The sequence below is a fragment of the Esox lucius genome, chromosome 6 (genome assembly GCF_011004845.1).
Source record: "Esox lucius isolate fEsoLuc1 chromosome 6, fEsoLuc1.pri, whole genome shotgun sequence".
NCBI classification, from domain to species: Eukaryota; Metazoa; Chordata; class Actinopteri; order Esociformes; family Esocidae; genus Esox; species Esox lucius.
This window is the reverse complement of record NC_047574.1, coordinates 30537387-30553464: the sequence shown is the minus strand read 5'-3', so window position 1 is coordinate 30553464 and position 16078 is coordinate 30537387. Positions and strand designations below refer to the sequence as shown.

The 16078-nt window shown below is 44.9% G+C and overlaps 1 protein-coding gene across 16 annotated transcripts in view; it reads left to right on the top strand.

Annotated features, from left to right (window-relative positions):
- Nucleotides 1-3965, top strand: part of ldb1a (LIM domain binding 1a) — an 81931-nt gene extending 77966 nt beyond the window's left edge. For 8 of the 16 annotated variants that reach the window (XM_013134288.4, XM_013134289.4, XM_013134298.4 and 5 more), the window contains 2 exons: nt 108-280; nt 1359-3965. In XM_013134288.4, coding sequence (XP_012989742.1) covers nt 108-280; nt 1359-1595 — 410 coding nt within the window. In that variant the 3' untranslated portion in view covers nt 1596-3965. The remainder of the gene's footprint in view (nt 1-107; nt 281-1358) is intronic. The other 8 variants (XM_013134294.4, XM_013134293.4, XM_013134303.4 and 5 more) reach the window with 7 other exon arrangements.
- The last annotated feature ends 12113 nt before the right edge of the window (nt 3966-16078 follow it).

Below are 16078 nucleotides of genomic sequence, written 5' to 3'. Positions count from 1 at the left end.
TGTTGAAATGGTGTGGATGGACCACAAAATTGAACAGCGTCTGTGTATTCTGGACGCATAAATTATTGAGTTGACTGACCCACCTTCATTTTCGCACTTGCACACAGTTTTTCTTAATTTTCCCCCCCTCCAAGCTGAGCCAGCCAGACAAGCACCCAACAAACGGAGGAAAAGGAAGATGTCTGGAGGCAGCAACATGAGTGCTGGAGGAGGGAACAACAATAACAACAGCAAGAAGAAGAGTCCTGCTAACAACTTCCCCCTCTCCACACAGGTACCTGTAAGCATCCCATTTACATGACTTCTAAGGGGCAGGGCTGGGGAGAGATGGTTGGGGGACAGGGGTCTGTTTGGGAGAGATTACAAAGGGGGGAATTGCCAGCCAGATGGGGGTTAATGGGAAGGGACTGACAAAGAATTCAGGGAGTATGGATGGCCTGAAACTGGTATGATGTTAGTTCAAGTCATTGTTGGTGATGGGGACATGGGTAGGATAGGGATTATTGGAGGCGGGGCTCTTGTGATCAGATTGGAAGTAAGATACAGGTCTCAGGGATGGTGGGAGAGTATGTTACACGGCCGAAGACTCTGATGTGAGCGTCTCTGGGGGACGCCGGCCTACGGGTCATACACTTAGACAAAACCTAGACATGACCCCCCCCCCCCCCCAATCACTGGTCCAGGATCAGCTACCACAACGCCCCCTCTTAACTTCTGAAGTAAGCAGCGGAGATGACGCCAATCTGATCTGTGGCTAGGGGTTGACTACTGGGAGCGGGTGAGATATTTCCACAACCATGAAAACCCTACTACTATAACTTAGCCTTATTAAAAATGTAGAGATCAGAGGCAACTGAGCAGCTGTTGATAGTGAGCCAATGAGACCCGAGGTGGAATGAACCCCCCCATGATGCAGCACTAAATGATCAGGGCTGCCCGCCACTGACCAGTAGCGATTCCCGCACCCAAATCCCCGGAACGAAGCCATCGTTGGCCCTGTTTGTAGATGCCGTCGAGTATTTGGGCCGGGTGCTTGAGAACCCCTGAGCTGTGTTTGGTTTTGAGTGGGGTGAGCATGGAGGGACCGAATATTATCGCAGACTCCGAAACTTACTCATTCACTGTGTCAGAGGTTCGGAAAGGCTTTACTTTTAATGTCCATATCATTTTTGGCCTTGAATGAGTCATTAAAGACATTATCCTGTAAGTCTCATTTTAGCCCAGAATCCACCATTACCAGCAACCACGGTTGTCTCAGCCCCATTCATCCCATTCTCTAAATCCTCTGGGATGGTCCATACTCGGCTCACCCCCGTGGTTGTGGGGATAATGTTCCGGCCCTTGCTGTCCCTCTTTAGGACGTGATGATGGTGGGTGAGCCCACCCTGATGGGAGGGGAGTTTGGAGACGAGGATGAGCGTCTGATCACGCGGCTGGAGAACGGCCAGTTCGACACGGTCAACGGCGGGGGGGGGCTGGAGGACGAGGACAGTTTCGGCAGCTCCCCCGCCCTAGGGGGCGCGCACTCCCCCTGGAACAACAAGAACCCTAACAGCCAAGATAGCAAGAACAACGACTCCCAGTCCTCACAGTAGAGCCTAAACCCTAACTCACCACCCAGATACGCTACTTCTCTACTTTCAGATTGAATCCCACTTATTCTCTCTCTCTGTCGCAAATGCTCAGTGGTGCTGAACGTCGGCCCTCCTCTCCTGGCTCCCCTTGCTCTTCCACGCTAGTCATGACTCGGCTCTGTTTAGTTTATGCGTGTTCTTTCAGTGTTTTGAGTCAGTGTTTTCGGCCTCCCGTGGTCAGTGCCAGCTGTGGTGGCCATTTTGCTGGCGGCCAATATTGGCGGGTTCTTGTTCCAACCTCGGGTCTCTGGGTGTGTTACCTTGACAACATGCCCGTTTCTGTTATGCTCACCTCACAGGGAAGGAATTATCTAGCGTTATTTATGATCTCTTAGACTTTAGCAGAGTTTAAAAAATAAAGTATTGTGTGCACTTCGGCATAAGTCCAACGTTCAGTTTTTAAAAACTAAATTATTTGTTTTGTAGGACCTGGTTGGAACAAAAACCTGTACACTGCCGGAGCTTGAGGACCGGAGTTGAGAACCACTACGCTAAACCTAAAACAAACACACCAGATACACACAACACACACACGCACACAATGAGGTACTGAAGAGAGCTCCTCCCCCCCCCCTGGACCAGAGCGCCAGGCCATACAGAAGTGGGTTTTGATTTTTCTATGTTTTTAATTTGATTTCAATTTTTTTTATTTTTATATCAATTTCTAATAATGAAACAGTCAAACAAAAAACACCCCAGAATATTCTTTGCACTGTTTTCCAATGTAATTTTAATCTATTTTTCCTATGAATTGTTGGCGTATTTTGTTTATTATGGCTTCTATAAAGAAATTGTAAAGCATTAGAAACCTGTGACAGGAGAAGAGAGAGTACGGTATATAACTGTATAAATATAACTGTTAGATCATTTGTATAATTGTTATTATGATTACTACTTCTGTGTAATATTGTATTGTCTATGGCTGATAGTATCAGACATGGTTATGACGTTAAAAACAAAACCCAGCAATTCTGAAGTGAAAAGCCACCTCTTAAATGTCCAAAGCTGTGCCCTTAATGGAATCCTATTCCCTGTGTAATGAACTACTTTTGACAAAGACCGACAGGGCAATAATGTAAAGTACACTACATGGATATGGTAACACTTGGAAAGCATCCTATTCATGTGCTCAGTACCTCACATCCACACTTCAGACAGTGCAGACAATATTAGTTTTTCTCAGATTTCCTACTCAAAAAATTGGAAGAAAATTTTGACACCTCATTGTAAGATATATTAAAACATTTTGTATTGTGTTTCCCAATAACTTGTAATCACAATTTTTTGAAAGCTACAGACCAAGAAGCTACTTTGCAAGACCCTTTTTAATATTTGTCCCCGGAAATGCTATTTGTTAGTATTAAGAATACTTTTATGTGGGCTTTTCTCCCTCATGTTTTCTTTTGTCTTCGTGCTTGTATATTTAAGGTAGTTTCTGTATAATTGTTAATCAATGTATTTTTCCTTAAATCAACACCCTAAAGTATATTTCATGTAAAGTAACAATCTCATTTTGGAACTATTTAGAAAACATATTCAAGATCTTGACTATGAATTTGGTTTCAACATACAACGTATTTATTTTTTATGTTGATGTCAATGAGTTCACAAGTTTCTGTACAATATGTCTTTTCCCCAAATCGGTTTGTAGAGCTCGGTGGGCCGCTCTGTCATCTCAACTACTATTTTGCTTGTCAGTAGCTCACCCCAGTGTCTCTGGTTTAAAATGTAGATTTAAACACAAATAAGGACGTTCATTTCACATGGTGTAGCATACTGTTCCTATAGTAAATCCACATGTTTCAGTTAATTCATTTGTGTTGAATGTTTTGGTTTCTATGTACATGCATTGGTGTAGATACTTAGTTTACCCCCAGGGGTCTCCTGAGCTTTGTGACAAGTTGACCAGCCTGTAACAAGTCCATGCAATCAATCCTCACACTCTTTCACAAATGGTCTATAAATCTACTCTGACATCAGTAGACTAACTTTTAATATTTTCAATATCCAATCATGTTCTCTTCAAATGCCCTGTTTTCTCTGTTCTGGTCCAGCACTTCAGCAGACTGACTTTGAACAGGAACTGAGGGCACAACACAAATCACACTGTTTTCCCTAAATAGGACACTACCATCTATGGCATTGGTCAGAAGGAAGTGCACTGTATACGGAGCGGGGTGTGATTTGAGTGGTGTGAAGTACCCCTAACTGCCCCCGATAGCACCTCTTTTCATAGGGGTGTTTTGATAAACAGTATATATTATATTTTGCCTAGTTTCTGCCATTGAGGATCTATGTTATGGTATCAATAAAGATGAATTTTCACTTAAATACAATTGACTGGAATTTGTCATCTTAACATGGAAAGTTAAAACATACTGATAATGCCATTTCTGAGAATGTAGTTTCCCAAAAGGTCATTTTTGCCATTGGAGCAGATGTAAATTGGGAAGTTATGAGTAGGCTTGATGATAATTGTTACTTTGAATTTCTACCAATGGCAGAGTTGAGTGTATTTGCTTCCGCACTCTGTGCATGATTTAGATTGCTGAAAAATACCCATCGCATCAGCAAGCCACTTTTGGCCTGTACTTTTAGTACAGTTTTAAAAAGTGTTATAAAGGAGATGGTGTTATAGTTCAGGCCTTTCAAAAATATTGTGAGGCTCTAGATTAATAAGTTGTCTCATTCATAATCCCTTATCTATTGAAAGCTTTGGCCTTTGTCTTAACACCCTAACGGTGACTTTTGACTGGGTGAAGATGCGCTAACCTGGAAAATGGGATGACCTTGCTTTTCAGATCCATTGGGCTTAGGTGTTCGGTGGTAGGGCCTAAACAGGGCAATTAGAAATTCATTGTGCTAGGGAGGTTGTGTTTTGAGGCTTATGGTTCGAAGGTCAATGTGAGAACAGTGGCTGATGGCCAGTAGTGACAAGTTTGATTAAAGGAATTGGTATAACAGGAGTATCAGGGTTGGTTGAGTGATTAACAATCAACCAATCAAATGTATTTGTTAAAGCCTTGCAGTTGAGTGGTGTCCCCATGAGTGGTGAACTTCGAAGAATAACAGGTGGAGATTGCATTAAGAGGATTGGTCTGTGTTTTTCTGTCCTCACAAGGAAGTAGCAAGCTACAATTCCATTTAAACCTATTTTAAAAGTGGTTACATGAACTTGATCTTGATATGTAGAAACTGATCAGTGCCAGCAATCTGATCGACCTAGAATCAGCTAACAACATCCCAAGGATTGGAGACTTAGGACAACCACACGGTAAGTGTTGTGTTTATAGGGTTACATGCATTTAAAAAAAGACTCGTTGGCCATACAGGTGAGTATAGACACAATTAAGACATTTCTATTCTACATGAGTGCATCAAGGAAAATATATAAATCTGTTAGAAAGAATGCTATGTGTAGTAAATCATGAAACAAATTTTCTTGTCCGAACTTAAAATGTCTTTGTTCAAACACACTTTTTTTCCACGTTCGCTTCTTCTTGCGATTACAATTTCTTTCCACATTCGTTCAAGTCATGTTTTCTCAAAACCCAAGTTTTGAGCCAGTGTTGCCAACTCCTCAGTAAGGAAAGTCGCTATTGGCTGTCCTAGAAGTCGCTAAATGACATCATTGCCTAATTTGCATAATTTCCAATTAGCATAATTAATTAATTTTTTTTCTTCTTCTTGAACATACAAAACTCGTTGGAGAAAAGAATATACATGCGTATTTACAAATGTTGTCCATGTACAAGAAATAATTGCCTGAGAAAAAAAACTAAGAACAAATCAAAAAAGGGGGCGCTATTTAAGTCAAAATCAAAAGGCTAGAAAACAAATGAACATTTAGAGCGACACACAAGGGGAGATATCATCATGGTCATGGATTAAGAGAACTGCACCAACTGCACGTGATGGACGCTGCCTGTAGGAGAGGAATAACGTTGTAGGAGAGACAAAAAGTGAGTAAAAACACCCTAAATATGTTTAGAACTACAAATTAACTTTGTTCTGTCGATTCTTTAAAAAAAAAATTTAAACCAACCCTCCTCCTTTATCCGGGCTTGGGACCGACAAAAGTTACCCAAAAGAGACACTGGCGGAGCGCATGCGCGATTCATTTTCAGTCTGGATGCGGAGAAGTTAACATCTCCTGCTCTGACTGCAGCTCGGAGGAACTGCTGTACGAGGACTGGACCGCCTGTGAGTGCTTTCAGATGGGGGAGGGGCCCACGGCGGCACCTGCTGCTCGTTGAGAAGAGTAAGAACAAGTCTCTAATAACACCACAAAAAGTCGCTAGATTTGTCGCTAGTCGCTTTTTTGAAAAAAAGTCGCTAAGGGGGTCAGAAAAGTCCCTAAATCTAGCGACAAAGTCGCTAAGTTGGCAACACTTTTGAGCCTCTATTGGCATGGGGGCGGGGCTTTATCTGGGCATTGAATTCTCGCACCCGATTAGCCATGAATCACACTATTATAAGGTGAAAATCATCGCCTTTCCATGCTCTGCTATCCGAGAGAAGTTGAACAGTTGTATAAACAAGGCTAAATGTGTACATTTAAAAATAATAAAAAACAGGTATTCACAGTTGCATTGAGTTCACAGTTGCCATGGTCACAGATATTGATGAAAGTTTGTGTTCTGGAGGCACTGTGTACCTCAACGTAATCTCCCCCCGAATGAAGGGTGACAGGAGCAGATAAAACAAGGCAATCTCACGGATTTGTATAACTAACTATCGATGTTCATTTAATATACTGTTGTTCTTAATGTAAAAAAAGAAAAGGTCCGTTATTGGGGTGGCAAAAAAAACGAAATTCAAATGCGGTAAACGTTTATACTTAACTCATTAACTGGATTTTTTTGCTGTGATGTTTCCAAACAATTAGGCTTATGGAACTAATGGTAATTAGCCCCTGTCTAACTTCAGTCACTTGAGCATCTCACTTTCATCAATATCTGTGTGTGACCAGTGAGGTCGATGCAACCTGGGAATAACAGTTTATTAGTCTGTTTAAATGTACACATTTAGCCTAGTTTATACAATTCTTAAAATTCTCTCCACAGGTTGCATTGGGAAAGCAGTGCATGGAAAGGCTAATACAATGCCTAGATAAAGCCCGGCCTCCACACCAATAGAGGCTCAAAACGTTTTGAGAAAAGATGAGTCGAACGAAGGTGGGAAGAAATTGTAATCGTAAGAAGCGAACGTGAAAAAACAGCTATCCGCAGAAGAGAGGGCGTGCGATGTGAAAATGTTGCCATTTTCTTCCAGCAGAGACGCTTTTGTACCCCTTTTATTCTTGTACTGATTATTTGATTTATTTTAATATTGTTAAATCTTAGTGTACAGAATTCTGGTCAACATTGGTAGACCAAAATTACATTCAAATCCTTTAGTCTGGTAGCTGAACGCAAGTTCTGAACCATTGGCGGGAAAACAAGTTATAGAAACTGAGCTTGAAAAAAACTGCGTTGGCCTGAAATTAAATACCTACAGTAACCCTTGTTTATTCGTGTGCCCACAAGTTTGGTTGCTTACTATTTTTTGTTTCTTCGTTTATCCTCATGTTTGGATGTTTTGTGCTTCTTCGCATATCAGCAGTTGAACAGGTATGGTAACATCGTTAGCTAACTTGTCTAAATCTTGTTTTTTATGGTATCAACAAGTTAGAATGTTATAATATGTGCTTACTCCTTGTAACTTTATCAGCTGATACGTAACGTTAGCTAAATCGTGTTTCTTTGTGTAACGTTATCCACATCATGTGGATAACGTTACTCTTGGCAGTAAATTTAGATAGACTAGCTAAACCTGGACTTGTTACAATTCCGTTACTGAGGTGTCTTTGTGTATCCACATTGTTCTTAGCTATACTGTGTGTCTTATGCTGCCGGTTTTTTAAACCTGTTTTTCTGGGTGATGACGTTTTCTGTAGTTTTGTTCCCGGAGGAGGATGACTGTGTGGCAGTAGTTCCATGCATGTGGCTCAAAGGAGGACTTTGTTACTGGCCACCAAACAGCATCACCAGCAGGAAGTCCTTCAGCTCCTACCACCACAAGGATGCACATCTACACTACAACACCCAGTGGATTGCAGCCCTGGAGGTATGTGAATTACAAGTTGATCTCATAATTGCTGCAATGTTTACTTGGTTTCACCATATTTACCTGTTCACCAACTTTTATGTTTATTTTTAGAGCAAGCACAGTACTCCAAGGCAGCAGACAATTACTCCAAGCCACCATGTAGAGGATTGCTACATAGGTAAGTGTGGGTTCATTCACTTAACCCAGATGCTTAACTTGTTAATAAAGTATGTTGCTTCCAATTTTATTTGTCAATTACATGAAGGTAAGAATGAACATTTTGGCGGACACTGTGATTTGAGTTCTGATTGTAAAATAACCCGATATTTAGGACTGAATAATTAACTGTCTTTACTTTCAGAACATTTGGAGAAGATCAAGCGGCTGACTGAAGAGAAGGTTGAGCTGAGGGCACAGCTGGCTCTACAATCCGGTAAAAACAAGACTATAGTTACGCTAGAATTTTGTCTTAATAAAACTGCATTTGTCTAAACGTGTGCCCTTTACTAAAATGCAATACTGTACAGCCTTTCTGAAATTACATGTATATGGCAGTTTTGTTTATTTGACTATTAAGCTATTGACATTTCATTGTGCTTTTTAGCTTCTGATAAATCATGACATAAATCATGTCAGACCATTCAAGTAGAATATCTGATTACTATATTACAGGAGCCATAAGGAAGAATCCTTCCAACCGGGATGCCACTGACGAGGCTGTCCATAACCAGGTGCAGGTGGGAGAAGATGTTGCTTTGGTACAAGGGACCTGCCGTGAATATGAATGACATCTCCAGCACAACCAATATTGCTGCTAAGCTGCATTACTGTATTTATTAAAAAAAAAACTATTCTGCTATGTACAGTGTTATATATAATATTGCATTATCCTCTTAATATACACTCACCTAAAGGATTATTAGGAACACCTGTTCAATTTCTCATTAATGCAATTATCAAATCAACCAATCACATGGCAGTTGCGTCAATGCATTTAGGGGTGTGGTCCTGGTCAAGACAATCTCCTGAACTCCAAACTGAATGTCAGAATGGGAAAGAAAGGTGATTTAAGCAATTTTGAGCGTGGCATGGTTGTTGGTGCCAGACGGGCCGGTCTGAGTATTTCACAATCTGCTCAGTTACTGGGATTTTCACGCACAACCATTTCTAGGGTTTACAAAGAATGGTGTGAAAAGGGAAAAACATCCAGTATGCGGCAGTCCTGTGGGCGAAAATGCCTTGTTGATGCTAGAGGTCAGAGGACAATGGGCCGACTGATTCAAGCTGATAGAAGAGCAACTTTGACTGAAATAACCACTTGTTACAACCAAGGTATGCAGCAAAGCAATTGTGAAGCTACAACACGCACAACCTTGAGGCGGATGGGCTACAACAGCAGAAGACCCCACCGGGTACCACTCATCTCCACTGCAAATAGGAAGAAGAGGCTGCAATTTGCACGAGCTCACCAAAATTGGAAAGTTGAAGACTGGAAGAATGTTGCCTGGTCTGATGAGTCTCGATTTCTGTTGAGACATTCAGATGGTAGAGTCAGAATTTGGTAAACAGAATGAGAACATGGATCCATCATGCCTTGTTACCACTGTGCAGGCTGGTGGTGGTGGTGTAATGGTGTGGGGGATGTTTTCTTGGCACACTTTAGGCCCCTTAGTGCCAATTGGGCATCGTTGAAATGCCACAGCCTACCTGAGCATTGTTTCTGACCATGTCCATCCCTTTATGACCACCATGTACCCATCCTCTGATGGCTACTTCCAGCAGGATAATGCACCATGTCACAAAGCTTGAATCATTTCAAATTGGTTTCTTGAACATGACAATGAGTTCATTGTACTGAAATGGCCCCCACAGTCACCAGATCTCAACCCAATAGAGCATCTTTGGGATGTGGTGGAACGGGAGCTTCGTGCCCTGGATGTGCATCCCACAAATCTCCATCAACTGCAAGATGCTATCCTATCAATATGGGCCAACATTTCTAAAGAATGCTTTCAGCACCTTGTTGAATCAATGCCACGTAGAATTAAGGCAGTTCTGAAGGCGAAAGGGGGTCAAACACAGTATTAGTATGGTGTTCCTAATAATCCTTTAGGTGAGTGTATTTATAGCTCTGTGTGAATGTTCTTAATTCTGACTGTAGTTGTAGTGTTATATCACCATTCATAAGCTTATTGCACTGATGTATCTATGATACATTGTTGTCTCTGACAAACACAAGGGGAAGAAAGCCATGCAGAAAAGTACCTCTTTCCCACTGTGAAGTATAGTGGTGGATCTTTTCGTGTATAGTGGTGGATCTCAGGTGGTCATTATGACCACCTGCCTAATATTGTGTAGGTCCCACTTTTGCTGCTAAAACAGCCCTGACCTATCAAGGCATGGACTCCACTAGACCTCTGAAAGTGTGCTGCGGTATCTGGCACCAAGAAGCAGATCCTTTAAGTCCTGTAATTTGCGAGGTGGGTCCCCTATGGATCGGATTTCTTTGTGCAGCATATCCCACAGACGCTCGATTGGATTGAGAACTTTGGAGGCCAAATCAACACCTTGAACTCGTTGTTGTGTTCCTCAAACCATTCCTGAAACCTTTTGCTTTGTGGAAGGGCACATTATCTTGCTGAAGAAGGCCAATGCCATCAGGGAAAACCGTTGCCATGAAAGGGAGCACATGGTCTGCAAAAATGCTTAGGTAGGTGGTAAGGGTCAAAGTAACATCCACATGAATGGCAGGACCCAAGGTCTCCCAGCAGAACATTGCTGCCTCCACCAGCTTGCCTCTTTCCCATGGTGCATCCTGGTGCCATGTGTTCTCCAGGTAAGTGATGCACCCGGCCATCCATGTGATGTAAAAGGAAATGTGATTCATCAGACCAGGCCACCTTCTTCCATTGCTCCGTAGTCCAGTTCTCGTGCTCACGTGCCCATTGTAGGCGCTTTCGGCAGTGGATAAGTGTTAGCATGGGTACCCTGACTAGTCTGTGGCTTGTGATGGTAATTCCATCTATAGGAACTCTTAAAGGAGTAAGTACAGAGACAAAATTATCTTGGCACAATTAACAGTTTATTTGCAATTTAGAGAGACACATCAAAACTTACAAAATATCATGCAGACGTGTGTCACAAACAAAGACCAGAGTTACATACCAGGTAATAGAAAACCATACATTTCTCAAATGTACATTAGTTTCAAGAATTTCCATAACAGGCTACACAGCCCCATATGCAACAAACAGCAATACAATGTGTGTTCTGACACCTTTCTATCTGTACCAGCATTAACTTTTTCAGCAGTGTGAGCTACAGTAGCCCATCTGTTGGATCGAACCACACAGGCCAGCCTTCGCTCCCCATGTGCATCAAGGAGCCTTGACGATGACCTTGTCACCAGTTCACCACTTTTCCTTCCTTGGAACACTTTTGATAGGTGCTGACCACTGCAGACCGGGAATACCCCACAAGGGCTGTAGTTTTGGAGATGCTCTGACCCAGTCGTTTAGCCATCACAAAATGGCCCTTGAACTGCCACCTTAACGTGGTGGAGGGGTTTGAGTACCCGAGTGACCCTAGGAGCTATGTTGTCTGGGGCTATATGCCCCTGGTAGGTTCTCCCAAGGCAAACAGGTCCTAGGCGACGGGTCAGACTAAGAGCGGTTCAAAACACCCCTTAATGATGAAAATTTTCTTGAGTTCCGTGATGTTGCCCGGTATGGCGCAGCCGGGGCCCCACCCTGGAGCCAGGCCCGGGGTTGGGGCTCGTACGCGAGCGCCTGGTGGCCGGGCCTTTCCCCATGGGGCTCGGCCGGGCTCAGCCCAAACGAGCGACGTGGGGCCGCTTTCCCGTGGGCTCACCACCCACAGGAGGGACCATAAGGGGTCGGTGCAGAGAGGATCGGGCGGCAGTCAAAGGCGGGGGCCTAGACAACCTGATCCCTGGACACGGAAACTAGCTCTAGGGACGTGGAACGTCACCCCGCTGGCGGGGAAGGAGCCTGAGATTGTGCGTGAGGTTGAGAGGTTCCGACTAGAGGTAGTCGGGATCACCTCTATGCACGGCTTGGGCTCTGGAACCAGACTCCTTGAGAGAGGATGGACTCTTCACCACTCTGGAGTTGCCCATGGTGAGAGGCGGCAGGCTGGTGCGGGTTTGCTTATAGCTCCCCAGCTCTGCCGCCATGTGTTGGAGTTTACCCCGGTGAACGAGAGGGTCGTTTCCCTGTGCCTACGGTTCGGGGATAGGTCTCTCACTGTTGTTTGTGCCTACGGGCCGAACGGCAGTGCAGAGTAGCCGACCTTCTTGGAGTCTCTGGGAGGGGTGCTGGAAAGTGCTCCGACTGGGAACTCTATCGTTCTACTGGGGGACTTCAACGCCCACGTGGGCAACGACAGTGACACCTGGAGGGGTGTGATTGGGAGGAACGGCCCCCCTGATCTGAACCCGAGCGGTGTTCAGTTATTGGACTTCTGTGCTAGTCACACTTTGACGAACACTATGTTCAAGCATAAGGGTGTCCATCAGTGCACTTGGCACCAGGACACCCTAGGCCGCAGGTCGATGATCGACTTTGTTGTCGTTTCATCTGACCTGCGGCCGTATGTCTTGGACACTCGGGTGAAGAGAGCTGGGCGGAGCTGTTAACTTATCACCACCTGGTGGTGAGTTGGATCTGATGGCGGGGGAGGAAGCTGGACAGACTCGGCAGGCCCAAGCATAGGGTCTGCTGGGAACGTCTGGCCGAGTCTCCTGTCAGAGAGATCTTTAACTCCCACCTCCAGCAGAGCTTCGACTGGATCCCAAGGGAGGCTGGAGATATTGAGTCCGAGTGGACCATGTTCTCCACCGCCATTGTGGAAGCGGCCGCTCTGAGCTGTGGCTGTAAGGTCTCCGGTGCCTGTCGAGGCGGCAATCCCCGAACCCGGTGGTGGACACCGGAAGTAAGGGATGCCGTCAAGCTGAAGAAGGAGTCCTATCAGGCCTGGTTGGCTTGTGGGACTCCTGAGGTGAAGGGTACCGACAGGCCAAGCGGACTGCAGCCCGGGTGGTTGTGGAGGCAAAAACTCGGGCCTGGGAGGAGTTCGGTGAAGCCATGGAGAAGGACTATCGGCTGGCCTTGAAGAGATTCTGGCAAACCGTCCGGCGCCTCAGGAGAGGGAAACAGTGCCCTACCAACGCTGTTTACAGTAGAGGTGGGCAGCTGTTGACCTCAACTGGGGATGTCGTCGGGCGGTGGAAGGAGTACTTCGAGGATCTCCTCAATCCCGCCGTCACGTCTTCCAATGAGGAAGCAGAGGATGAGGGCTTAGAGGTGGACTCGTCCATCACCCGGGCTGAAGTCACTGAGGTGGTCACGAAACTCCTCGGTGGCAAGGCACCGGGGGTGGATAAGATCCGCCCTGAGTACCTCAAGTCTCTGGATGTTGTGGGGCTGTCTTGGTTGACACGCCTGTGCAACATCACTTGGCGGTCGGGGACAGTGCCATTGGGATGGCAGACCGGGGTGGTGGTCCCTCTTTTTAAGAAGGGGGACCGGAGGGTGTGTTCCAACTATAAGGGGATCACACTTCTCAGCCTCCCCGGGAAAGTCTATGCCAGGGTTCTGGAGAGGAGAATACGGCCGATAGTAGAACCTCGGATTCAGGAGGAACAGTGTGGTTTTCGTCCGGGCCGTGGAACACTGGACCAGCTCTATACCCTCTACGGGGTGTTGGAGGGTTCATGGGAGTTTGCCCAACCAGTCCACATGTGTTTTGTGGATTTGGAGAAGGCATTCGACTGTGTCCCTCGCGGCGTCCTGTGGAGGGTGCTTCGGGAATATGGGGTCCTGGGTCCTTTGCTAAGGGCTGTCAGGTCCCTATACGACCGAAGCAGGAGCTTGGTCCGCATTGCCGGCAGTAAGTCAGACTTGTTCCCAGTGCATGTTGGACTCCGGCAGGGCTGCCCTTTGTCGCCGGTTCTGTTCATAATTTTTATGGACAGAATTTCTAGGCGCAGCCAGGGGTCGGAGGGTGTCAGGTTTGGGGACCACACGATTTCGTCTTTGCTCTTTGCGGATGATGTTGTCGTGTTGGCCCCTTCAAACCAGGACCTTCAGCATGCGCTGGGACGGTTTGCAGCCGAGTGTTAAGTGGTGGGGATGAGAGTCAGTACCTCCAAATCCGAGGCCATGGTCCTCAGTCGGAAAAGGGTGGCTTGCCCACTTCAGGTTGGTGGAGAGTGTTTGCCTCAAGTGGAGGAGTTTAAGTATCTAGGGGTCTTGTTCACGAGTGAGGGAAGGATGGAACGGGAGATTGACAGACGGATCGGTGCAGCTTCTGCAGTAATGCGGTCGACGTATCGGTCTGTCGTGGTGAAGAAAGAGCTGAGCCGCAAGGCGAAGCTCTCGATTTACCGGTCAATCTACGTTCCTACTCTCACCTATGGTCATGAGCTTTGGGTCATGACCGAAACGACAAGATCCCGGATGTCTGGGGAGAGGGAAGTCTGGGCATCTCTGCTTAGACTGCTGCCCCGCTGCCCCCGCGACCCGGCCCCGGATGAAGCGGAAGAAGATGAATGAATGAATGAATATGGCCCTTGTCAAAGTCGCTCAGATCCTTACGGTTGCCCATTTTTCCTGCTTCTAACACATCAACTTTGAGAGCAAAATGTTCACTTGCTGCCTAATATATCCCACCCACTGACAGGTGCCATGATAATGAGATCATCAGTGTTATTCACGTTACCTGTCAGTGGTCATAATGTTATGGCTGATCGGGGTATATTTAAACTAGAAAAAGGAAAAGGCATGCCTAGTTCAGCCAGCCAACGATTAGACATGATGAACATTGTTGCCCTCACTGGATTTGAAACAGGGTCTCTCACGTGAGAGGCTACATCTTTAACCACTACCCCATGGAACTAAATATTTACTATGTGTCGATATAGCAAATGTTTCGCTAGACACCACTAAGCATTGTGTTAAACTGACTAATGTTTCTTATTAAGTTTACCTCCAACACAAATAGCATCTATGAACTGTATTGATTTTGCCGCTGGCCATTTTCACAGCCTATTAGCCAGTAATAGGCTTACTAGTATCTACTAACTTACTACTTGCAATAGAATTGAGAAACACTCACTCACATTCGCCAACTCCGCTTACGCTTTCTGGCAAAAACAACATTTGCTTTATGATAAAAACTAATATTTTTCCATTATTAAAGTATAACATTTTGTTCATATTTTCAATTAAAGATTAAGAGGATAAACAACACAATGTTTTTTCACATACAGTTTCGGTACATTTTACCATGGGTGCCAGTATTTGTGGAGGGCACTGTATTTTCTTCTTTCCCCATTCTGGCTTCAGGTGGGATCTTGGTTGACAACTCCATGGTGTCCCCATTTCAGAGTGTAAAGATCCTTGGAGGGGCCTGAGACAACATCCTAACATTCTCTGCAATCATAAATGCAGTGACTTAATGCATGTAGGTTCATTCTCTACAACAGGGCTGTCCAAACTATGGCCCGCGGGCCAACTGCTGTCCAGTTTTTATGGGCGCACAGCAAATTCTGAAAATATAATTGAATATGGGCCGCACAAGAAGATTGAGCTCAACTCTGTTGCACTTCTCAGTTTCAACACTTGATGGAGCCAGCCACGGAAACGGTGCTTCTCCACTAAACAAAATTAAGCAAAGAAAAACTTTTTCCGCGAGTCACCAGAAATGGCAGCACCTAAGATATGCAAAATAGCAAGTGAGTGTAGAAGATTTCAAACACGGTGGGAAAATGAATATTTCTTCAAAGAAATCAATGGAAAGTGTGTCTGTTTGATTTGCAATGAAGATGTTGCTGTGATGAAAGAGTATAATGTCCATCGGTACTATGAGACCAACCATTAGAGCTACACATCGTACACTTGTGCCGAACGAATGCAGAAAGTCAAGCAAATGGCAGCTAGCCTGCAAGCTCAACAACAGTTTTTTTTTTTTGTGCTAAAAAAACATAGGAAAACGCCACAACAGCAAGCTATGAAATCGCTAAACTTATTGCCCAGCACGGCAAACCGTTCTCAGACGGTGGTTTCATAAAGCAGTGCCTCATCAAATTCACAGAAATAATGTGCCCGGTAAAGTGCAGGATTTCAACAACATGAGCTTATCCAGAAATACAGTGGTGCGGACTTGTCAGCTAACTTGAAACTTCAGCTGAGAGACAAAGCTTGTGCTTTTGATTTTTACTCAATAGCATGCGATGAGAGCACAGATGCCACAGACACCGCGCAGCTGTTAATGTTTTTGCGGGGAGTAGATTATAATTTTTGCTGTACGAAGGAGCTGCTTGATATGATGAG